General features: G+C 41.9%; 1 protein-coding gene across 1 annotated transcript in view; it reads right to left on the bottom strand.

Moving 5' to 3' along the window:
• Nucleotides 1-2,738: 2,738 nt before the first annotated feature.
• ZCCHC2 (zinc finger CCHC-type containing 2) overlaps nt 2,739-26,478 on the bottom strand; it is a gene marked incomplete at its 3' end in the record, with an annotated part of 46,532 nt that continues 22,792 nt past the window's right edge. Inside the window, exons 5-14 of the mRNA XM_084260272.1 lie at nt 23,667-23,779; nt 21,658-21,752; nt 18,396-18,479; nt 16,656-16,713; nt 11,727-11,865; nt 10,297-10,361; nt 9,346-9,440; nt 6,107-6,235; nt 3,898-5,406; nt 2,739-2,806 (exon numbers count right to left, since the gene is read on the bottom strand). Coding sequence (XP_084116398.1) covers nt 2,739-2,806; nt 3,898-5,406; nt 6,107-6,235; nt 9,346-9,440; nt 10,297-10,361; nt 11,727-11,865; nt 16,656-16,713; nt 18,396-18,479; nt 21,658-21,752; nt 23,667-23,779 — 2,355 coding nt within the window. The remainder of the gene's footprint in view (nt 2,807-3,897; nt 5,407-6,106; nt 6,236-9,345; nt 9,441-10,296; nt 10,362-11,726; nt 11,866-16,655; nt 16,714-18,395; nt 18,480-21,657; nt 21,753-23,666; nt 23,780-26,478) is intronic.

Genomic DNA, 26,478 nt, shown 5'->3' with positions numbered 1-26,478 from the left:
GGGTTCACTGGCAACTTTGAGCCTTCTGATCCCCAGGAAGCAGGTTGTTCTGGGGAGTAAGCTGGGATAAAGATCTGGGATAGCCCGTGGCCCTCAGTTCCGTAGGTGAGCTGCTGCCAAGCAGCAGGCATCAGAACCTCTGCCTGTACAGCAGAGTGGCAGGGCAGAGAGATCGGTACCCTTCTCCTTCTCTGTGCTACCCGAGCGTGTTCGGGCAACTGTGTTCGTATCAAACCCTCCAGGTGTCCTCTGCAGGTGTGAGCTGCTTCCCTGCTCCCAGCACCTCCTGCTGTTCCTTCTACCTATTTTAGCAAATGGAAGAAAGACCTCACTCCCTCTGTGCATGCACAGTATTCACACCACAGTCCAAACAAGCATCTTTAAACAGGGGTTTAGCCCAAGCCTAGGCCCATCAGAGCAAAACAGAGGCTGAACTGTTCCAAAAGAGCTTAGGTCACAGTCCTGGTCTATCTCCCAAGAGATCTAGCTGTCCCAAAGATGCTCAAATCAAGAGGCAGTGCCCTGACTTCAGATACAAGACTGACCTTACCCTAAGTCACACACTCTCAGCTTTGCCTTATGTGTGGCGGATCCCAACCACAACCTTCTGCGATCCCGCCCCTGTACTCCTCAGGAGAGAGCATCACGCTTACCTCACAGTGCTGGGTGACAAAGGACAGTTTCTGGGTGACAAAGGACCATTTCTGGGTGACAAAGGACAGCACTTGCACACAGGGACTTCTTTTTTTTCTTTTTTTTATTGCTGTTAATTCAAGGAAAAAGGTTGCATAAAATCCAATCTCTTCTAGAAATATAAGTGACCTTTCCAGTACATTTCAAATATCAAAGTATATGGTAAACATACAAATAAAGAGAAGGTAACATACCTCCTATTTACAGTACAGTATTTTAAATCATAAAATAAGTTCCATAAAGTACAACTGGCAGGTAATTCACAATACGAGTCCATTGGTGGTTTAACACCCTCACTTCAACTCAAACGCAGTTCATTCATTTCAAGTGGTCCAAAAATACCCAGATCAAATAAAAATTTTAATCAAAATAATTTTCATTTACTACTTAAACTTTTTTCTTTTTTTCCTTTTTTTTTTCTTTTTTTTTCTTTTTTTTTTAAATTAAAGCTTTCATCTACCTCCCTCCCCATTTCCCCCCTCCCCCTTCCAAGAAAAAAGTCTCAAAATGTACACTGGTGCTATAAATATAAATGCTACCTATGAAGAAATGTAGTAATCAAGCTTTTTTTTTGTGTGTGGGGGTGGGTTTTTTTTTCCTTCTCCTTCAAGTTTTTTTGTTTGTTTAGCAATTTATGAGACGGCTGAACCAGAGGTTGATTTTATTTCATCCCTCTACTGGACACCCAGGTCTGATTTTAAGAAAAAAAACATTTCTGCCATGAACTGTGAGGAATGCCAAACCCTATGGATATACAGTGGTAGTTGTTCATCGGTGTTGAATGCAGCAGTCAAAAAATACACTCATCTTCCAGATAACCTCAGTGCACTTTAGGAAATCAAATATTACCTGGAAGCAATTTAGTACATATATTGGCTTTTAAAAATAAAAATAAAAAATACAGCAGCATTAAACTTACTTACTCATGATACTGACATGATTAATACCATCTTAACACTCATTTCAGTCTTTCACATTATACCGTAATTACGCGTAGTGGTAAATCGTTATAAAATAGTGACTTTGCTATTTGGTAGACAGGTTCTAATACTAATACCTGACTATTCCGTAGAAAACCAGAGCTTCTGTTCAGTTCCAAAGAAAACATTTACATTCCAAGTACAATGCAACACTGTAAGAGTTTAGGGGAAAAAAAAAAAGTATCTCCAATCAAGTCATGTTCGTCCTGCGTTGACACGATGTCCAACAGCTTTAGAAAAGGGAAACAAGATGCCGGCGGCTTCCGCTATGGATGCAAACACACTGAGTACAACACTCATACCATTTGTGTCACCTTGGTCGCTGAACGCACAGGCTACAAAGCTACAGTGGAAGAATTTAAGCTCCTTCACGCTTCTAAATCTGTTCCAGTCCACGGTTTCAGCCCCTTCCTGCTCTGCGTATCCTCGTTTACTTGGGACTCTGGAGAGCTGTGTGTACGCGTTACTACCAGAGCGCGCGCGCGCACGCGTGCGGTACCACACACTCCTAACAGGCTGTTTTGAGCATCGATTGACCGGTACGGGCAGGGTCCATATGAACTGCTAAACACTCATGCAAGTCCAACGACTCCACGTGGACAAACAGGGAAAGAAAATAACAGCAGCATAAGGAGAACAGGGAGGGAGGGAAGAAGATTGCGGTGGGGAACATGACCAAGCATCTTCTTTCACCATATGGCCGCTCCACCAGTGATGTCAGAGGTCAGAGGACTTTTTTATATTTTTTTTTCTAAAAAAATGCAGTAAACATTGCACATGTCTCAAGTCTTCAGTGCAAAAGCATGGTTTGAATGCTCTGTTTGATTGTTTGGCTGTGTGTTTGAATTACATGCATTACGCAAGCCTTTTGTAGAACCAGGAGGAGACCAGGGACTCAGCTTTCTTCTTTTGTACGGAACAGAGGTGCGAGAGCCATGGAAAATTCCAAAAAGAATATAGAACCGGGAATGCCCCAAAACACAAGACCGACCCACCCCCCCCCTCCCACACACACCTTCCCCCGATTTCCCAAGCTTCAGTTTAAGTAGGCAATGTTTACTTGTTTCAGTCTGCAGAATCCAAGGTATCATTGGAAGGGGGAGGGGGAGGTGCGTATCTCAGTCTGTAAGTGCCTAAAACAGGAAAGAGAACTACTAAGTCACTGCTCACAATTAAAATGGATTACAAAACCACTACAAGGTATCAAAATGGACATGCTCTCCGAAAGGCACTATCATCCTCCAGTCCTTTTTAAAGTAGGCCCTAAGGTTTGACACTATTTCCTTTCATCTCCTTGCTAAAACTGAACGTTTTCAGAAAGATATGGACCACGGGTGTAGGATTTTACCTTCACTGGAAAAACGCAGAGAAAAGAGGACACACACACCCCCCACATGCCCCCCTCCCACGCCAAGGTTCATCTTTCTTGACCTCAGTTGAGGTCGACTGTCCCAGTCCAACCAACCAAGTAAAATCAGAACAGGCACAGGCCAGGAATCAGAATTAGTGTAGGCCCTATGCAAACACTGCGCTCTCCCCGTTCTCCTGGAGGGAGAGAGAAGCACGCCTAAGGCCGAAGCCATTCCTCTGATGTTCAGTTCCAATTGGCTTCTGCCTTTTTGCTGCAACTTGTCTGAAAAGTTAAAGCATGTGTCGCGTGTGTACTGCGAGACAGGGCAGAGGAGGAGCGTGGCTGGTTGCGCGAAGGTAAGCTTTAGGGAAGGTCAATTCTCAAACGGCCAGCCTGCTGCAGTTTAGGGTGGGTTGGTTTTTTTTTTTAAATCCTGACAGACTTGGATTCTTAAAGCTTGTATCACAGGCAGTAATTGCCACCTTTCGCTGTCTGCCAATGAGTTCTCTCCAAAAAACCCACTGAACCGAACCCAAGACCCGTAACGACACGCGAGTCTCAACAGAAGGGCAAAACCAAGCCAGTGAGAAAAGAATGGCAATTTAGGTCTGAGACAGTTTGACTTCCCCGCTCCGAATCATACCCATTTTCCGCTTCACGCAGTGAACCCCCTTCCCTTGCCCTGTTCTACAAGATTTTCAGGCAGAGATAAGATACTTTGCAGTTTTAGAGCAGGTCACTAGTGCACAACCATTGACACAGAACAGACACACGCACGCACGCCTTTCTGCAAGACCAGAAACAGCACATTCAGAAAGGTAAAGAGAAACCGCTAAACTCAAAAGCAAGTCCGCTGGGAGTTATCATGATTACCTTGTTGACTGGCCTCCATGGATGACTGCTTACAGTCCTGCGCATAGTGTCCACTTACACCACAATTGTAACATGAAACATTCCCGTTCTTCTTGGGTCCCGACCCATTTGTGTTGGCAACTACGTTAGGTGCTGGATATACAGGGTAGAACCTCCCGAATCCTGCCATCTGCTGCATACCATAGTTGGCTTGGCTCCCCATCACTGGGTCATGCATAAGCCCGTTTGCATACGGAGACTGAGGCAGGAAGAAAGGAAGTTGTGTTCCATTGCTTTGATGTGCTTGATTGAGGTAGCTGCCATTGCAAAGGGATGGCAGAGTGAAGAAAGGTGGAACTCTGTAGACTTGTCCATGAAGTGGGTTATGATAAAAATAGCTATTAATCTGAAGGCTTCCGTTGGTCCCACAGCTACACCTACGTCCGCAAGAACCGCACGGACCAGATCCCAGCTGCTGCGGAGGTAACATTGTCCCGTTAGTGTTGTTATTCCCAACAGCGTTTATGTAGGACGTGCTGTCGCTCTGTGCAGTGCTGTGTGTTAAAGCAGGGCTCGGGCTGGGGGCGGGGCCTGGCGTGTGGGTAGGGATTGCAGGAGGAACAGTGGACTGGACCTGGCCCACCCCTAAACCGGCGGACTGAGGCGGCGAGGAAGTTGCTACAGTGTTTAGCACGTTGGTATTCTGGTTGGGCAACACACTGGTAGCGTGAGGACTGCCTGGCAAAGTGTATGAAGCTGGTGGAGGTGGCGGTGCTGCTGTGGAGAGACCAGCTGCTGGAAGAACTACCTTTAGATTGGTAGGCTGAGGGATTGCTCCTGGGTTTCCCTCAATGTGAGGCACCATTTGATTCAGTCCTACCACCTGGGATGCAGGTTTTGTGATGGGATCTGTAGTAGGAACTGGGGATCCTGGGAAACTACCTGGACTGTGGACTGGGATAAAGGCAGTATTTGGTGATCCGATACTTAAGCTTCCTGTCGGCTGCTGCGGTCCATTAACTGTGCAACTTTCCGATGACCCCTGCGGAGAGGGCATTTTCAATCTGTGTATTGCCAAATGCAAAGCAGGGCTACCAGGCTGGACAGAGTGTGGAAGGAAAGTGGATGGGACCGGCAAAGGGGAAGCCATCAGCTCCAGGCGTTTCTCAGGTTCACCAGAGGTCGCTGGGCCCATTCCACCGGGAGGGGAGTTTGCAGACTCCCTCGCTGTCGAGACAGTGACAGGCGTGGTGACAAACACTCCCATGGCTTTACCCTCTGCGGATATGGGTGGCGGGACAACTGCTTCAGGCTTTTGGGCAGCGCTGTGCATCACACAGTGTAAGGCAGGCATGAAGGGAATATGCTGAAACTTTGCACTCAAAGGATCTTCCGAAAGGCTTCCGTTTTCGGTAGTCACCGAAGAGATCTGAGCAGATGATTTGCTCATCTTTGATGAGCTGACAGCACTGTAGCCTGTAAACCTGGTTGTATTTTGATTCCCAGAGTCCTCAGAATTGCTGTCTGTGTCTGGGGAGACAAAAGCATTTGTCAGCCAGAAGAACGAATCCGAGACAATACAAAGGCATGCCCTGAACTCATTTACCCATCTAAAGCTCCCTGGGTTTGATGACACAACTGACAGTTATGTCTTCCCGAGTTAGAATATCTTCCAGATTATCTTCATTCATCCAAATCAAACTAGGTCAGCGTCCATCACTTGCCCATACCAACCTGCCCAACTAGCTACCGTGCCTTTGACTTGTGTGTATCTGCAAATGTGAAGAGTAGGACGCAGGTCGAACTAGGAATTTGCATCTACCTAGAAAGACATTAACACAGCTTACTCCAATTTGTAAGGAGCGGCAAATCAAACCACGAATAGAAAAAGAAGGACCTCTCAGCCCCGCCACACACAGCTCAACAGAAACCCAGTTCCCTTCAAGCCAAAGTTTCCCCCAGTACTGTACTGCTGAAATTTCTCCGGAGCGCCACGTGCACCACTGAGGTCAGAAGATCGTTACGTGCACGCAGCAATCTGAAACTCAACGGTATTTAAACAGCCCTGCAAAGAGCTGAGAGCCTTCCAACTGTCCAGTCACTAAACGTGCTCTGCGGCCAGTTCAGAAATAACAGCAGCTCATAAAATGGAGAAGCTCATGAACATTAAGACAAGGAAGAGATTAGTCTAGGAATAAAGACATTCATGCACACTCTCCATAAATACAACCTCTGTCTTTTTCTTCTTCACTATCAAAGCTTTCCCTCCCATCATGCCGTGGACTAGAAGGGGAACTGTAACTTTCAGATGATGTTTCTCCACAGGTGTCATGACCAGATCCAGCGTTCAAGTTCAGATCTAAAAATAAAAATTGGCATTTTTATTTTTAATCTCAGTATATGGAAGTGAGGTTATTTTGGTTTGCTCACATCTCACCCTAGTTCAGATTTTTTGTTTGTTCCAACTCTGTCCCCCGTGTCCCGAACATTCCCACTCCCAGTGTTCGGGACTGGTCTTGTCCCCAGATCTGTGATGACTGACTCCTCAGTGCTAGAGGTGGTGGCACTGAAAATTCACATTTACGCAGAGTAGCAAAAGGAATTAACAACCTCAATAAATTTTGTCGTGCTTATACCCAATTGTACTAAAACACTAATTTCCTCTGCATGGCAGCAGTTGAAGGTTTCCAAAGAGACACAATCCTCCTTGGTCATACCAGCAAAGGCAGAAAGCTAACCCAGTGGGCAATATCAAAACCATACACCTTCTTACAATTATCTCTCCCAGAACAGGCTTTCAGCAAACTGTATCAACAGAAACTATTATGAAAAAGGTGAACTAAAAAAAGTGTAAAATTGTTTTCTAAATTCCAAATGAGATCATGGGAAGCTTATTTGCTGGAACCCGTCTTTCAGGGTGGGTTCAGATCCTGTTAGTGAATTTAAGTGGGCAGGTAATATGCTCAGGCTTTGCATTTCAGCTTCAGAGGTGACCGAGCATGGCAGATGCACCCTCTCCCCGAATGTGTGCCAGACACTCACTTCAAGGAAACACTAACCCCCAGCACCTTGGTTGGCAAAACTCCAGGACAAAAATCAGAATGCAATTATTTATTTTATTCATTCTAATAATTTATTCTTTTATTAATTTACTATTGCTATTGCAAGTAGGCTGGGATAAATCATCAAAAAAGCTGCTTTGATGCTTCAATTCTTGAAACAGTTTCCTGGATTAAACCTATAATTGATCAAATTATTTTAACAAGTGTATGGAATGCCTAATATAACCCTGGAGCAGCAGCATCAACCTCACATCACGGAAAGCAGGAGTGGAAGTGCTCGTCACAAAGCATCAAGTCTTCAGAGTTACAAATGTACTGACTGATGACTCAACAAAGCTAAAAATAGGGAGGAAAAAATAGAAGAAAACAGGAGGCAGTTAGGAGTTACTGGCTTGGAATAAAGCATTTCAAACCAAGCCTGAGCATACAAAGCTAGGCAGAGGCTCAGCCTGTAACGTGAATTCTTTTCTTGAGCCTACATTCCTAAGAGGGTATCTTCTCAAAAGACATTTTGATGTCTGTACACAAACACACAGGTACAAAGCCCATTTCAGAGCAGGACTCTAATTGCTTCCAGCCTCTGCGGGTTGCAGATTCTTCTTGGAGCAGCCTCAAGCCGCCAACACGATCAGACAGGCCGTTCCACATCTGCAGAGCAGCGGGCAGTGAGCAGTCAGAACTCCTAAGGCAAAGCATTCCCTATTTAGCTTCACACTACGTCACACAGAATCGCTCCACCTCTTAAAGTTACCGTCCCCTTCACACAGGCTCAGTGCATTTTGCCTGACAAGAACAGCCACACTCAGTCAGAAATGTATGCAGCAGAGCTGTCCTGCACAGCACGTTTTCTGCTCACACAGCCCTTGGCTCCAACTGTGTAAAACCAACCTTTGTGTGGCAAAGTTTGTGAACTCTTAATTGTTGAAGTTTTAGTCAAGTACAGTTTGTAGAAGCATTGTGGTTTGACCCCAGCTGGTAAATAAGCACCAGGCAGCTGCTTGTTCATCCCTCTGCCTCACCAGTGCGATGGGGAGAATGGGAAAAAACACAGCCCTCGTGGGTTGATAAAAAGACAATTTAATAAGATAACAAAAGAAGATGAAATAAAATAATAAAATAATAATAAAGCACATATGTAGTTGCTCGCCACTTGCAGTGAAAGAAATACTCCAATGCCCAGTCTGTTTCTGAGCAGCGATCCCACCTCCTGTCTAGCTTCCCCAGCTATATACAGAGTTACATGTTGTATGGTTTGGAATGTCCCTTTGGTCAGTTGGGGTCAGTTGTCCTGGCTGTGTCCCCTCCCAACTCCTCATGCACCCCCAGCCCACTGGCTGGTGGGTCAGTGTGAGGAACAGCAAAGGCTTTGGCTCTGTGTAAGCCCTGCCCAGCAGCAACGAAAACATCTCTCTGTTATCAAGACTGTTTTCAGAACAAGACCAAAACACAGCCCCTGTTAGATACTATGAAGGAAATTAACTGGCCATAAACCAGCACAAGAAGGTAACAAAAACTGCCCATAAACCACGTGGCAATAATTCTGGATGGGATCCACCTGGGACTCCCATCAGTGAGAAAAAAGAATGAAAACTTGAGCAAGACTGTACCCTGCTTGGAAGTGAGAGCAAGACAAGGCAGTCTGTAGAAGTTCTTTTAAAAACTTAGCCAATTAGGAGGCTAAGGCAAACTTCATCAGCTTTCTGTCATGAGAACCAAGTGTAAGAGAGGCAAGGCCACAACTGGGAGCTTCGAAAACACCAAGGTGGTAAGACCAATGTGTAACACAGCCCTTCAGAAATTTGTAATAAAGCTTGAAGACTCTATTTACTAAAGGAACACAAATATAATTTTTGTCTTTTAACTGACTGTTGTACACAAGGTCTTGGCCCAGGCACTTGAAAACCCTGTTAAGGTATCATACATGCTTCTGTGTCGTAGCTCAGTAGTCATTTGGTTTACACACTACAGCTCACCAATGGTTTGCACCAAGGGGGTTTTACACAGGTTTCTCACAGGCCTCTCCACAACAGCTGAAGAGACCAGTGAGCTGCAAAGTGAACGCTAACATCAAGATGCTGGACCTCCACACACTCGGTCCACTAAATTTCACACAGAAGTAATGCATCATTAACTGTTTCTGCAACAACTACTCCATATAAGGCAATTTATGGAGACTTGGCTGGTTTTTTTCCAGTTACAGATGAAAAGAGACATTCCCTAAGCAGCTGCTGACAGAAGAGAGTCTTGTACATTCTCTACAGCAAGTCAAAGCACAGACCAGACAACCAACATGCTGACTTGCTCCACAACAGATTCTGGACTCGTGGTTTCCCTTTTTCCTGCAGAACAACGAAAAATCTGCAAAGCTGGTTGTTTCTTACACAGAGCTGGGGAAAAAGCATGTTACCTTTTGCTGCCCCGGTTCGGATGTGCTGTGATGCCGCCACTCTCACTCCATTGGTCCTGTTACTCAACCGGCAGTCGCTTTTCTTTGCTTTCTCCCTGTGCAAATAATTTTCATGGGGTTTTTTTTCCAGATGCACAGGCACAAATACCCAAACATGAACCAACATGTAATGCCACTGTAAGCAGAGACAGCGACTCCAGCCCAGAAATGTACATTTAACAGATATAACAACAGATATTTAACAGATAATAAACTAATAGGTAAAAGCTGTTAGTGCAATATACCAAGAATTAAACTGCAAGCAGTGTTACTAAAAACTATGAGTACAGACCCAGAAAAGAACACACAAAGAATCTAAACTCCTCTTTGAAAGCTGATGTGTGTAATGCAGCCCTACACCAGACTAGCATAAAAGCATCTGGCTGCAGAGTAACAAAGTGACAGAAAGTCAACTTGGAAGCTGGCAGATCATGAGGGGAGGGTGGAATTGATTTTACTTCCTCACAGGGAAGTTCTGAAGCCCCCTGATGTACAAATTACCTTCAATAAAACACTTCAGCAAGTTACTGCCCACTGTGTGATGTTAAAGGCTTCTGTCAATTCTTATTTGATTTTCAGTGTTTTCTGGGCACCTTCACACCTTTTAAATTTCAGACAAATAAAGGGACAAAAGGCAATTCACTATCTATTAAGAACCTACTTCTGCTCCTTCACCTTTTTGCTAAATGTCAACTGCTATTCTGAGAAATAAAGGCATACAATTACATCCTATTTTTCAAGTTATTTTTTTCAGAAGATTAAAAAAAAGGATTTTTATGTAGACTGGCTTCACTCTATACCAGCTCTTGTTCCACAACGGCGAAACAAAGCACCTGAATTGATTGTAGACTCTCTTTATCAGTGAATCCATTACACTTTGTTTCTGGATGACTGGACACATTGCAAACTTACTTTTCCAGCTGTGGCTTTCCTTTCTTCTTGCTTACTGTAGACAGACTTCGTTTTTCCATTGTATGCTAGACAAAAAATACAAAGATGCCAGTCAAACAGCAGAATTTTGGTCTTACAAACACCAACAGGTCCCTAAGTCCAAGACTCATGTGCTCACAACAGGTGCTATAACCACACCACCAGCTGCATGCAGAGTGCACCCAGGCCTTTAGAAAGCATCTTGTCCTGCATTTCTGCCTTTATCAGCAAAACACTCAACAAACTACAACTTACAAACATTCAGAAGATATCAAGTTATTGTTTGCATGCTGTCTTGCCTCGAGGATAAAAACAGAAGTGGATTTCATCACATGGCCACTAAAAAGGTTAATTATGAGGCGTAAGGAGCTACAGAATTAATTAAGTGGAATTAACTTGATGGTTGTAGGGTAGGAAGTACAGGAGGCAGATTATTTTTACATAGTGACAAAGCAGATACCCTGCCTTAAACTGGAGGTTGCTGCTAAACTAAACTCTCAAAGACAACCTATAAGGACATAAGAAAAAAGCCCACCCATGGCAGAAACAATCTCTGTGGAAACATGCTGCATCTGGGCACCCTTTAAATACGAAGTAGCTTTTCCTCTGCTTTAGTGCATTAATTTTTCCCTTGCCCCAAGCTTGCAATACTTCAAGCTTTGATGCCATCTGCTATTTCATCCTTGGAAGAAAATCTCAACTCATTCCCCTGCTTTGTCAAGCGAGGACAGGTCCTGTTTGGCTTACTGTTCCCCGTATAATAATCAACAGCCAAATTCTGCACGTAGAACAAGGAGTAATATGAACCAATTCTAACATTCAAGGGTTTTCAAACTTAAGCAGGGAGTGACCTTCCTTCCCCAGATTTCAGTAGATGGTTTTATTTATAGTCTTCTCAACTATGCTTACACCAGAGCTGACCACTGAAGAGACACAAATCTCACAAAAAGCACATATGCATCCAGCTATTAACTTTATTCAACAAAGACTTAATACTTAAATTACTTAGATAATGCAGCTAAGATAGAAATAACACGTTAAACCTGTTTTCCCTAATGCAGCATCAGTATGGTTTGGTTATTAATACAGTTTCTGGTTTGTTCCTTGCAAAACCACAAAATTCCCCAGGTATTCTGAAATGCTCTCCGATAACAATACGTTACAATAACAGGAAAGCATCTGATTCAAGCATCAAATTCAAAACCAAAATATGCAGCTTTATGAGACAGGGGTAAGTAATTATGAGGACTTTTCTAATCAAGGTAAGTCAGGAGCAACTTGAACTTTGACACTCATTTGTACAATTTTAGCAGGGCTCTTCATCTTCTAAAGCTAAATCATGTAGTGGACAACCTTCTCAAGGATTCTCACAACATTGCTTTGAAGAAGAAGAAAAATAAAGAGTAACACACCTGGTCAAGTAGGTTTGTACAGTGCTCTGGGTGCTGCTGGACAATGCAGCTTTTTCTCCTCCAGTCCATCACCCCATTCTGCTCAGAGTGCTGTATGTTAAGGCTATCCAGTGAAGAACATTTTGCACTGCTAGTGCTGCTGAAGGGTGAAAAAAAGAAACAAACAAAAATGTTATGCTGATATGAACAAACTTGCAGGCTTTTCCTACCAACATACATGGGTTTTGCATCAGAAGTCCCTAGGAATTCTCAAGAGATGTAAAAGATGTAAATTACAGGAGTTCTTGTGCAGTTGAACTAATAATCTGAACATATCTGGTGTTCCTATTTGTCTCCTATAATTTGATACAACATTCAGAACAACAGAATCTGTAGAAAACAGTACTTGAGAGAAGAATTCCATTGGTATTTCTGCAAACAAAGTCTTTTTGTTTGCTTTTTTCGTGCCAGACATGGGGAAATGTTCCAGATAGAAATGTATTCCAAATTAATCTTCTCTCTTCCTTATCATTAATGACAAAACTGGAATGACTTTGTAATCCCTATTTTTCAGAGCTCATGAGACACCCAAGAAAAGAAATGCATGGCTACTTACAGATTACACTGTGGCTGTGTCTGGATTTCAAAATAGCCATCTTGCTTTATACTGTTACCTTCTGGCCTGCTAGGTTTGAGTACTGCCAGGAAAGGGGAGCTGCATTTGGCATTTACTCTGCACCTTACCCTGCCTTCCACTGAAGCTTCTCCTAACAGCGGCCGGTCAGAAGCAGTATCTAACTAGGGCTGAGAGCACTGGTAACAAAGATTGCTGGAAAAACAGCCAGAGTTCTCAGTCAGTAGGGCACATGCACCTATAAACTGTTAAGCTATCATCCAAAACCCCACCGTACTACTGGGGGCAGGGGGGAAGGATCTTTAATTCTTATCAGAAATGCTGATAATTGGAAACGTCTTTTAATTCTAGAATCACAGAAGGGCAGGGATTGGAAGGAACCTCTGGAGATCATCTAGTCCAACACCCCTGCTAGAGCAGGACCACCTAGAGCAGGCTGCACAGGCCAGCAGCACCAATACAATAACGTATTGTTACTGGTTTTGAATGTCTCCAGAGAAGGAGACTCCACAGCCTCTGGGCAGCCTGTGCCTGTGCTCTGCTACCCTCGCAGTGAAAAAGTTCCTCCTCATATTTAGGTGAAACTTCCTATATTCAAGTTTGTGCCCATTGCCTCTTGTGCTGTCACTGGGCACCACTGAGAAAGAAAAGGCTGACCCCATCCTCCTGACACCCACCCCTCAGAATTCAGTAAGATAAAAAGTCCCAAGTCCCTCAGCCTCTTTTCATAAGAATGATGTTCTAGTCCCCTCATCATCTTGGTTAACTCTTTTTTGTCCCCTCTCCAGTATCTATCTCCCTGTCCTTCTTCAACCAGGGAGCCCAGAACTGCACACAATATTCCAGATGAGGCCTCATCACTGCAGGGTAGAGGGGGAGGAGAACCTCCCTTGACCTGCTGGCCACATTGCTCTTGACACACCCCAGGATGCCACTGGCTTTCGTGGCCACAAGAGCACGTTGCTGGCTCAGGGTTAACCTGCTGTGTCCACCAGGACTCCCAGGTCTTTTTCCACTACGCTGCTCTCCAGCAGGTCAGCCCCTAACCTGTGCTGGTGCATGGGGTTACTCCTCACTAGGTGCAGGGCCCCACACTTGCCTTTGGTGAATTTCCTAAGATTACTCTCCAGCCTGTCCAGGTCTGGCCGGATGGCAGCACAGCCTTCTGGCATGTCAGCCACTCCTCCCAGTGCTGTATCACCGGCACACTTGCTGAGGGTACTCTGTTCCTTCATCCCAGTCACTGATGAATGCATTGAACATGGCTGGACTCAAGACTGAGCCCTGAGGAACACCACTTGTTACAGGACTCCAACTAGACTCAGCGCCACTGATCACAACTCTCTCTGTTGCAGCCGATTTTCAATCCATCCCCCCATTCATCTAACCCATGTTTCCTTAGTTTGTCTACAAGGATTCTGTGAGAGATGATGTCAAAAGCCTTGCTAAAGTCAAGGCAGACAACATCCACTGCTCTCCTTCTCCCTACCCATCCACTCATGCCCTCGTAGAAGGTTATCAGGTTGGTCAGACATGACTTCCCCCTGGAGAATCTGTGCTGGCTACTTCTGACCCCCCGAACAAACTTCTCTAACACCTTTCCAAGGATGGAGGAGCAGCTGACTGGCCTACTGGGTCATATTTCTTGCCTTTTTGAAGATTGGAGATTTGAAGATTTCCTCCAATCTTCAGGCACCTCACCTGCTCTCCGGACCTTTCAAAGATGTTGGAGAGTGGCTTAGCAATGACTTCTGCCAGCTCCCTCAGCACTCGTGGGTGCATCCCATCAGGACACATGGATTTGTAGATATCCAGTTTATGTAACTGGTCTCAAACTAGATCTTCCTCAACCAAAGGAACACCTTCCTTTCTCCAGACATTCTCTGCTACCTCAAAAGTCTGGGGCTCCCAAGGGCTGATCTGAGCAGTAAAGACTGAAGCAAAGAAGGCATTCGGTAACTCTGCCTTCTGTTGTCTTCTCATCCTTCACCACCCTGACACCAGCTTCATTCAACAGTGGGCCCACATTTTCCCTAGCTTTCCTTCTGCCACCAATATACCTGAAGAACCCCTTCCTGTTAACCTTGACACCCCTTGCCAGGTTTAGCTCCAAGGAGGCCTTGGCTTTTCCCATTTGATCCCTGCATACCCTGACAGCATACCTGTAATCTTCCCAAGTGGTCAGTCCCTTCTTCCACTTGAGCTTTTTCAGCAGCTCTCTGCTCAGTCAAGCAGGTCTCCTGCTTCCCTTGCCTGATTTCTTGCTCTTAGGCATACACCGATCCTGAGCTTGGAGGAAGTGGTCCTTGAGTATCAGCCAGCTCTTGTGAACGCCTCTGCCTTCCAGAGCCCTGGCCCATGGGACTTCCCCAAGCGGTTTCTTAAAGAGGTCAAAATTAGCCTTCCTGAAGGCCAAGGTTGCAGTCCTACTTGTTGTTTTGTACCTAGGACCCACGATCCTGAACTCTATTTTCTCATGATCACTGCAACCAAGGCTGCCCCCACCCCAACCTTAATTCAGGACAGCTGGCAAGCTGCTTCATATCAGTTCCCACGGTGGCAGTAATCTAGCTCCCTCCAAAGCATGAGATATGTTGAAGCTCCAGTAGCTACTTGCAAAATACCTCTGGAAATCAGTACTGAAGCTACTTAAAAGGTGTACAATAGCACATTAAACTAATAGATTAAGAAAATGGTGAGAGCCCAAGAAGGTCCCAAAATGAGCCCATGACTGCAGAGATACAAGGCACTTTAGACACTTCAGCAAATGAACTTACGTGAATCTGCTCCCAAATTTAGAGTCATTTCACATAAGTTGCGATACTACCAATTTTTTTAATTCTCTATGTCTGATCTCACACCCACCAGTAGATCTTTGGACATTTTCAAGAGTAAGGCTGCAATACTGAACAAAACCAAACAGTAGATAGAGGTAATTGTATACATTTCCCCAAACTGTAGCAACGCTATTTGAGATCAACTCCTCTTGACTTAGACAGTTTTATACAGATTGAAAACAGAAAAGTTTCACTCAGTGCCACTTCTTTAGAACTCACCAACAGCAGGCAGAGATTTTAAGAGACAGACACATAGTGCTGAGAAGACAGGACTAAGACCTCTAGCAGTCATGTGGTAAGCACATTCTCCCCCCACCCTTAAATACCCAGCAAATAACAGCTAGCAAAAGGAGTTTCTATCACTGAAGTTTGTATAAAGGCTTGTCCCTGGTTTTCCTACCTGAAAGATAGATCCTAAAATACAGTCAGCTTTAGTATACTTTATTAAACAATAAGAAAAAGACAATGTTTTCATTAGTAACTGTGTGCTACAAAGCTTGGATCTTGCTCTTATGACTTCATAGCAGGCTGTATATCCATTGGCATAGCTAGAGATTTTTGTCAAGATGACATTCTCTTCTTGAAGAAATAAGTTGAGAGTAAGCAGAAGGGTTAAAAAACAACACAGAAACAAACCACTAAGTTGTCCAATTGGTAATTTCACAAGAAGCTTGTCTGTTAAAGATCTGTGAACCTTAACCAACATTGGTTTGTGCTATGATTATATCCTAATTATTGTAATTCCAGGTAATTTCCCCCCTCCCCTCCACCCAAGAAACACATTTTACAGATAAACCAACATGGAACAAAACTGTAAACAACAATAAATTTTATATCCATTTTTTCTCTTAACAAAGTTGAAGTATTGCACAACTATATGCAAACATACCTACTAAAGTTTCTGGTCAAAATACATTGATTCTCATTACATCATATATCTGAAAGCACATATATAACTAATATGGTTAATAAGTGTTTCCAGTTACAGTGGCTGTAAACCAGCAATGTATACATGCTTTTGCTACTAAGCAAGGGAAAGAATGGACTACTTTCTCCTATAAGGTCATCTCTGAAGGTACTGAATAAAAGCTTAAAATCAACAGTAATGGAAATTTTCCACATATGCACATGTGTGTGTGTGTGCACACATGGGAAAAATACGTGTAATATGAATTCATGTTACTCTGCTTATTAACACAAATCAAAACATCAACTCAATTAGTGAAGATTCACAAAATCTGCAACGGAAGAGAGCTCTAAATGACCTAGACTTACAGATTTAGAAATACAGCCTTTTAAAGTATTTTTCTAACACAATAATGCCTCCCCTCCAACAAGAAGAAATAAACCAAGAACACCCCAACCAATCAAAAAACCCATAAACAAGCTTTAATCTAGAAGGAAACACATACTCTGAAAGCACTAACTAATGAAGTTCAGAAATGTAGCATGCTCACATTACACCATCCTAGTACCTACTTGGCAACAGGACTTTTTCCATTATGTTTCTTGTGAACTGCTGTGTGTTGCATTACATCTGGAAAAAAAATAAAGAGAGCGTAATTTCAACAGCAATTCCTATTTCCTCTTTTAGATCAATCCGACAAATTCACCTTCCCATCCCTGCCAGACATTTAACAGAAGCCACCTCCATTAAATAGGGGAGGCTTAATTTACAGTGCTGAAATTAAGGGGTGTCACACAGAGTACAGATCAGTTTGTACAGACAGTATAATCAAGACTCTTTACCTTCCAATTCACAGAATGAAATAGAAAAATTGGGACTGTAACAGCCATTTATGTTTGCTCACCTCTATATTTAATCATAAGGACTAAATGCGTGATCCAGTACTAAAGGATGGAGAGAGAAGAAAGGATTCTGAACTGTTAAAATCCATCTCAAAACTGTGTCACACACTCTGAGTAGCAAATGGAGACAAGTCTTACGCAGAAGTACTGGGTTCTGAACCTCAAATTCACCATGCAAGTGAAGCTTTATGTGTGGCACAAAAAGAATTACTGCCTCAAACAAGAAATTTAGGGACAAGGTCTGCCCTTTGAGGCATCCATTACATTTTAATAAATGCAACTTTTCTGAATTCCCACTGTTGATGATCTTGGCCATCTTGGTAGCGATCATTCTGCCTGAACTCCTCTCAGTGTTACACCTAAGTCCAAATTATTATTTTAAATAAATTTTTTTTTAAAGCAAAAAAACACGATTTTTAAACTTCTGGTAACACACCACTAAAACTGCTGGCATAAAAGGTGTTCTGAAATGCATCTGTAGTTTCATCAGGTGAATAGTTTGTTTGGTTTTTTTAAGGGCAGTATATAAACTACCATTTGAGCAATTTCCAAATATTTTGTAAATTTACTGGTGTATTCTGAACTCTAAGGAAGAATAAACTCATGATTTCTTTTTCAGTAAGAAGCTGCTGTACGAACTGCACATGTGGATTGCTGACTGCACATAGGATCAACCACAACCTTCTTGTCACTAATGTGTAACAGGAGAAGAACGGTGCCATTCTGTGACAGCTAGTGCTAGTACTCTTCAGAGGTCCATGTTCATTCACCTATCAGTCCCATTTCTCATCCTTTCCAGAGGCTTATGCTTGCTTGCTACTGAAAACAAGGCACGACTGGCTTGCCATTCTTTTCACAATGCTGGTAGGCTGCTGCTTTTGGGAAACAGCACCTTTCAGCCTGCAAACAGTACTCCCCACAGACCCAACCAGTCCTTAGTAACAGTCCAGGGTATCAAAGCAGCATAGGTTAGGAATAAGAGGAGGAAAACTTCATGTGTTTCTGTGTAAAACTGAAAGCTAGACAAATTTGGCACATTCAATGCAAAACAGTTTGCAGCTCTTGAAATGCTGCACTCAACATCTAAGCCTGGTAACTGAAGAACAGGTAAAGACATGAAAAGCTACAACCAATCTTGGCTCCAGTGAACTGTAAAGTGTATCCTCCTGTTTGCTCAATACAGCTGTGAACTTCTGCCTCTGAGCTTTCTACGAACACTCCCACTCCTGGGATTACACAACCACCTCCTAAGGAAACTGCTGAAAGTATGAAAAATTCTTCATTTACATAGCAGATTTCATTCAAATCTCTCAGCTTTGTGCCAGTGAAGCAATCAGTCAGCTGTATGATTTCCAGAACTGAGCGTGGTAACATTTCTCAGAGAAGAACCACCTTTGAGTACACAACTACCTTCCTCCTGACTTGAAGCTTCTGAACTGTCCTCCTTGAAGTGTTCTGGTGCCTTAACCGTCTTCAAAGAGGGTTGTAAGTTACCTGCAGAGAATAAAGTTCACGTAGTAACTTTATAGATCTTGAACAACTAGACAGTTCCTGAATGCTTGCACTAAACTGGAAGCTAGGGAAATGGAAGGCTGAACTTACTGGTTTGAATGTGGCAATAATTTGAACATTGTCTTCTTCAAAGTAAGCCATCTCCAAGACTAAAGGCTCTATGGAGATAATTTTATTTTGAAGAAAATTTGCAAAACAATTTTAAAGTTATGGTCTAATTTCAAAAGGCTGGGATTATGATCACAGTATTAGAAAGATTCCTGTTGTCCTGCACTTCATTTTTTTTATCATCTTTTTTGTGTCACAGCAGGAAATGGGAGGAAACCAACAATAGTTACTAGAATTGTTGTACAGCAAGTTAACATTCCTCCATTGTCAAATCACTCACCTGCCAAAAGAGTCCTAATTTGGGGTAAAGTCTACTGTTGCTCTTAACACAGTCTTAACATACAATTTTTGCTTTATTATAGCAGATGGGCTAGAAAAAAAAAGTGTCAATAATATTTACAATTTTGTTGCAAAAATATAACTGCCACACTCCAAGAAAGGATTAGGTTTGGTAATGAGTCTACTTTTAAGAGTCTACTTTCCCTCCTTAAAAAGTTCCAAGTTAGTGCAGGTAAAAACATCTGAAAGCTGTTGCTTAGGAGCTTGAAACATTGCTAGGAAGATCCTTCTGGATATTGTCTGCATTGAACTAAGCCCCCAGAGATCATGTTCCAATCCAGTCTGTTGGATTCAAAAGTCTACTCCAGCCTGAAAAACTGTCTAAAACTACTGATGGTACAAACCAGGAGGGAGCTAATTATTTCCTCCTTAATGGAACCATGGTGGCATAATTACACTCACTGAGCAACATATAGTTCAGTGTGAGATCCCAAGTATTATTTAAGGTGTAAAGCCCCTTCACTGAACATAGAATTTATTTCCATGTCAGTTTTACTAAAACCATACTCTTCAGAAAAAGTGTTTTCATATTTCTGTGACAACCATTTGAGAACTATCATGGTATTTTTCTTAAGGATACGCTTCTTCCCTCCCCCCACGCTGTCACCACATTAAAAATATGCCACCACTGGCTAACTTGCTAGTGCAAGTGTCACCAAGATGCCAGGAATCCCAACCAGGAAACCTAGAAAAACAAAGGCCACCTGTGGTGAGCTACCCCATGCAAGTCATCCAGTCCTCCTCCTCAAAAGGAAACCAACCATGCTTAGATTTATCACACCACTTGTCTTCACCAAACTTTCTCTTAACATCTAACTCAATGTCAGGGCCCTGAACCACACCAATGGGCCTTGCAACCTCTTCCCCTGACCTCCCAAGGGCTTCACCTGTGGGTGGTCAAGATCCAATCTGATACAGTGTGCTTTTGCAATTTTGGGTGGGACTGCTGGGAAAATAACTGGCAGAGGCCTCAGCTGGGGCCTCCATCTTGGGAGCCACATCTGAGTGCAGGCCCCTGCCTGGTGTGCACTGCAGCCATGCCAGGGCCTGGCCACGTACCTCGCTGATCCTGTTCTTAACCCTGACCTACTGACTTGTTTTTCTACCTTGATCTCAGACCTGCCTCACCTCTTTGGACTTGTCTGGCAATCAACAGATTCTTGCCTGACCCTGGTCCTAATCTTCCTCATAGCAAGTTAAGCCCAGTGCTTTCAGTCTTATCCATCAGGGAGAACAGATCACGATCATCCTCTTGTCATTATGACTCTTGGGCACTTGAAGATTTTAACTGTATTCCACTGAGTTCTTTTTGCTAAACAATTAAGTTTTTCATCTTACCCATCACACACTCTAGTTCTGACAAATCCTCATGAACTTTCATGTACCCAATTATTTCTACATTAGCACACATACTACTTCCCATTCACGATCACATTATGATCCATAATGCTTCCTGTAGAACTGACACTTATCCATTTTACCCTTTTAATCTACCTACCCTGTGGATCATTTCTGCCCTGCACTAACCTGGATGAAGTACATCATGATGGAATCCAGCATTGTTTTTTCCTCCCAGGCCATTTCAAATTATAATTACAAGTAAGCATTTGCAAATTTTTCCCATGTCGATGTGGTCCACAGACTAAAATATGCACACTCTGTGCAGCAAGCCTGTCATTAGCATGAATCTTTCTAGACTTTGGAAACTCTTTTCTTCCCATGCAGCCTTTCATTACAACAGAGTTGCCAGAATTTCCAGAGCAGTAAATTCCAGCCAGTTTCACAACCATCCTGGACCTCATTAGGTTAACTTTTTCAAAAAACTGCCATGTAAAAATGTGTTACTTAGATTAATAAACCAAGATACCACCCCCCCAAAAAAAAAAACCCCAAAATTACTTGCAGCTTATATTCTAGACTACATTTGACACATATCACCCACCATTTCAAATTAAAATCATCTGTCATGCCTCTTATTTACTTCCAAGTGCAAATAAGCAGTCTGTTTGAAAATCAATGCCTTACTAAGGTCTTCTGCAACTTCTGAGGCAATAGCCTCACAAAGAATGCCTTAACTGTCACAGTGTATAACATGCACTGAAAGAAGATTCAACAGAAACGAAGACCCCATCCATACAGAGAACCTAAGCTTAGGACACACGAATAGTTTGTAATGCACAAGTAAGTAAGAGGTCCACCCAGGAAACCCCTGCAATGCAAATCCTTTGAAAAAGATTCTGTATATTCTGAAATTAGGACCATCCCACTGTTTATGTACTATAGTCACAAAATTAATCTGAGTTTAAGTATCAAGACAAACACCTTATCTCCAAAAGAAACCAAATAAAAAATAGATGTGATTTTTTTTGGGTCAGATCAAGTTTTTTTGTTCCAAACTTTAAGATCTCTTAAAAAGATTACGTCCCAAACTGTTGCACATAGTCAATTCATAATTACCTATTTTAACAACATGATGGAACAGAGGAGAAGAAAGAAAGAAAGAAAAGAACACAAGCTGGTGTTACACAGCATGTTCCCACCGCCAAAAGCACAGGCTTCTGCTGAAGTGACTATTGGTTGGCAGGGAGTTTGACCAGTGGAATACAATATAACATGAATAATACATAATTATAAAAACATAATTAGGCATGACAGAAAGAATAGCTTTTTATAGACTTTTTGTTATATAAAACACTATTAGAATATTTCTTACTGTGAGTGTGCAAAGATTCTGATGAAATTGATTGGAAGAAGTTGTATACTCTCTGATTCTGCAGAAAAGCTTGCGATGTATTTGAAAATAGCTGCCTGAAATTTAAGTGAGAGTTTGTTAAACTGTAACATTCCATGGGAAGAATACAAAATTTTACTACAGTACCATGTAAGAGCAAAGCAGGCAGGTCTTATGAACTTGCACGTTCAGCATAAACAATGTTAATTGCTACTTTTGAGCTTTATTGTCTAGTGCCAGTGTAAGGTCAGAGTACAGCCAGTGAAAGAAATTGGAATGATGAATTTTGGTTTTAATTTAAAAGGTATGTGCTTTTGAGCTATCCCAATTCAAATATTTTAGCCACCAGTAACATTTTATCGAAGAGGAGCTTGGACTGAGTCTAAAAAGCACTGGACCATGTATTTTAACATTTAATTTCCCAAAATAATGCACCTGATCCTTAAATACACTTATTTGATTAAATAAAAAGTTGAATTTACTGTCAGTATTTGAGTTTCACAATTATCTCCAAGAGCAAAGGGTGGGATTGTCAATACTGTTCCAAACTGGTCTGAGGATTCTCAAGAGGTCAGTGACAACTTCTACTACATTCAGATAAGAAAATAGGCCAAGAATTAACATTTTTAAATCCTGCACCAAGTTTTCAGTTATTGCTTGCCAGGAAGCACTACTCAGCCGTATTTTTTTGCATGGAAGGCAGGGGAGATCAATTTTTGGCAGTTATGCACATACTTAAGACCCCCAAATAAATGTATCCTTCTGCTAAACTGTTCCTGCAAGAAAATGAAATTTGTATCCGGTAATGTTGTTATATATATATTTATATTATAAATATGTTTATAAACACATCTATATTATATAATGCTATGAGACTGTTTACATAGCATTCCAGTATAGTCACAACTTAGCTTACAAACTGTAGATACAGCTCCATATCATAACGTTGTTGGACACATTTAAAGGTTCTCCTCAAACGGAATCTCTTGGGTTAGTAATTAGTCTGCAGTGAGGTTTCACAAGTGGCCTGTATTACAGACACCCTCTCTTCAGTCAACCTCTACTTAACAAGTTTATCCATTTAAAACCAGAACATTTATTAGCCAAAGAATTGTTCAGATTTAGTTTTTGGCTTGACAATCAACCCAATAAAGACAGACAAATAATATTACAAACCAAATTAAAAGAAAATCGGGAAGGGGGAGGTTTAGGCATACAGCAGCTCCGTATCTTCTATAGCTAAACAAAAGCCAAAGATCCAATACACTTGGACCTGCAAGAGCTTGAAAAGCTTTGTCTGATTCTTCAACAAGTACCCTAACTCAAGAGACACTGCCTAACGTGATGAATAATTTACATTGTTTTGAACAAGGTTGAACAACCCTGACAGGAAAGAACAAACGTAACGAGATATCTGTAACAAATAAAGAGAACAGGGAGGCCCACCCAAATTCATACTGCTGTTCCAAGTTGCAGGATTTGACCAATGTGTCCCAGATCCAAGCAAGCACCTTCATGGCTGGACAGAAGGTCAGGAGGTATGGGCCATTTTCTTACATGTGAGCCACATTCAACTTTATTTACATGCTTCACTATTACTGTTTATTCTTTTCCAAATTCTGTTCTGTTTCTTGCTCTATCCTGTCATAATATTAGAACAGATGTGCTTTCTGTTTCTGTAGTATTTCTAAATATACCCTTGCATAATAGAGGCAAGACCCTCGCTGAAGTGCCACTCGTTATATAATGCTGCTCAGGACAAATATTTTTATAATTGTATGACTACTTCTAAAGGAGTAATAATACATTGAAGTTTCTTGACAGTCTCAATTTGAAGGGAGGAAACAAATAGTTAAGGCTATCACTGCCTTCCCATTTTCTTCACACATTGTGTTTAGGCAGCAAAATTTCCACTGTCCTTAAAAGTCATGTAGTTTGACTTCAATCATTTTTCAGGTGATACATTTTAGGTTATTTGGTAAAATATTTACCTGATTATGGGCTCAAGATCAGCATGCCTTCGTTCTTCCCTCTTCTGAAAACCCTGATTTAGTGCTCTTAAAATAGTCTTGTCAAATGCTTCAGAAGACAGTTCCTTTGGGAGCTGAGAAAAAGGTTAATATTAAGAATTGAGTAGTTGACATTTTAAAGACTATATTTGTTCACCGTCAGTCTTTGTGTCTTTTGGTGTCAACATAAAACTCTGTTGTTCCAGTTTAAGTAAGGTAATTTACAGACTAAAAGGTACAACAAATCATCATAATTTAGTTTTGCTACAGAAACACTTTGCTGTAAAGCCTCACTTCAAACCCAAGTGTTAGATGGTTTAAAGAAATTCTATTTGAAAGAAATTTACCATGGGTTTTTTCCAGAGTAATTTACAGCCTTTTTTGATTTCTTATTTGCATCTTTCATACACAGGAAGCAGGTCTGAAAATAACATTAAAAAATTACCAGGGAGAACTGAAAGCACTGTAATCACCATTGTCACTTAGCTAGATTAAATTATTTTAAAGAAACAGGAGTGGAAAGGGGACTGCTTCAGTTATGTAACACATCAGACTTCAGTGGGCAATATTAATGAATAGCATGTCCTTCTCCAGTTGCTAGTAACACTGAAACTTGTTATGAAATTCCATTACAGCTGTTTCTAGTGACAGTATTACAAAGTGAGGTGTTCTGATGTTCTAATTTAGAAGGCAGAATTCTTCATCTAAAGAGCATGTCTATTTTAAATTAAAAATATTCCCTAGAACACATATTTTTCACATTTACCACTTCCAAAATAATGCACTTAAATACAGGAAAGCTGATTAAATAATTTTTTTTAAAGTCTTTTAAATTTGGGGCAATTAGAAGTAAATTGCCATAGCAAAAATGCTTTTTCCTGAAGTTAAAAGTTATTGCTGATCTGGTTAACATCTGCCATCAGTTGTGATGAACTGCACTAAGTAATTTACACTAGAGCAGCATCTCCTTGCATATCTGGAATACACCCAACCTAGAATGTCAGCTGGTTATTACATCCTGCTAGAGGCACAACGGCAAAGCACTAAGTAATTCTTTCACTGAATGAGGTGCTACTAATAGAGAGACACTGTGTCTAGTGTAGATAATTGCTTGGTAACACACATAAAAGGAACTTCTGGAACCCAGACAGGTGCTGTTAGTATTGTATTAGTACAGTGCTATAGAACCTGAAGTGTTTTAGACATAAAAAAGGAAAGAAGTGCTGAAAGCAGCTTTTCTTAACTGATCCCTTTACTATGTGCTATTGAGGAACTCCGACTGAAGAATTAGTCAGTGTCACCCCAGCTACTGCAGAACCATGGGGACAAGCAAACCTCCTGACCTGGTGTTCTCTATTTAAATTTGTTACTAGAAACAGCCACAACTTTTTTGCTTTACAACTTTCACTAAAAGGAATTCTATTCCTTCTGTAGTTAAAGATGAAGAATTATACAATCCCAAGATTAGGTGCTCACTACATTAACTTCAGGTAGTGAGATGGCCTGTAAGTCTTTCCACATACGTGAGTCATTTCCTACATGCAAAGGACTTTTTATGCTTACCAGGTGATAAAAGGAGCTCGTTAAACATAAGGCATCCAAGCAACCCCTTTAGTTTTTCCCCACCAATGCTTTTATTCTTAAACATTTTTATAGTTATTTCTACAAACTTGGAATTTCCTATCAAGTATTTTGACCACCCTCTCCTGTCCCTAGGAGACTGTGCATGCTACTTAACGCCATACAGACTGGAAATAATAACAAAAAGCCAAAATGCAAAGGTGTAAGAACTGGACAGCATTTGTAATTCTATGGTGTTTTTTAAAGCAAGGTGTAAGCTTCATCCTGCTGTATTTAGCAGTTCTCTCTTTCTTCTCCCCTTACAGCTAGCAAACCAACACAAACCAAATATATTTTTCAGCTGCACATATTCTCCACAGCAAGCTCGTAGCAGCCTGTGGTTGTCTTCCTCCTATTCCTTGACTTTCTATAAATCTAGACTCTGCTGGAGCAGTCAAGCTAGAACAGGGGACACCCCGCATCCACTGAGCTGCCATCAGTCAAACTGGGCAGCTCTGCAACATTTTGGGTCCTGTCCATTTGTCTGGCTACTTCTTCTCCTGTCAAGTAGGTACTAGAGGGTCAGTTTCAGAATCTGGTACTTGTCTTTACTTTACAGGTAGAACAGGAGGAATGCAGTTGAACCCTCATCCCAGAACTCCATGTGATCCCAGATGACAGTCCAGCTTTCATGATTCTCTTCAGAAGCATGTACCCTATGCTGTGGGGCATCCCATCTGCAACCAGGCATGCCACTCATAATTCCAATCCTCACGAATCAAGCTCTGATCCCTGTTGGAACTAGATATTCCTAAGTGGCAGTGAACACTCACTGCTTCACTTCCATGACTAGAAAATATAACATCGATGACTGAAACAGTGAACAAGACCTTTGTACAGCAACTGGCTTTCCACTGCAATTAAAACTGCCATTTGGAACACCAGATACTATCTAAACATGCCCACAGCAGATCTTCCATTAGTGCCCTGAACAGCAAGGAGTTTAAATACAGAATTTCCCAGAACAGGTGGAACCCACAATATCAGACACTGGCAATGAAACACACAGTTCAAGGCCACCACACTCATGGAGTCTACATGTGACCTACACACACAAATGCATGCCCTGCTTGGGCTGGCTGGAAGAACAACAACTTACAGAACTTTTACTTAACACAGGCATGCACAAATAGTTGCTAGATTTTCTCCAATTTAACTCCCTGCAACAGTCAAT

This window comes from Gallinula chloropus (assembly GCF_964237585.1).
Source record: "Gallinula chloropus genome assembly, chromosome: 2".
Classification (NCBI taxonomy): domain Eukaryota; kingdom Metazoa; phylum Chordata; class Aves; order Gruiformes; family Rallidae; genus Gallinula; species Gallinula chloropus.
This window is presented reverse-complemented; position numbering and strand designations above follow the sequence as displayed.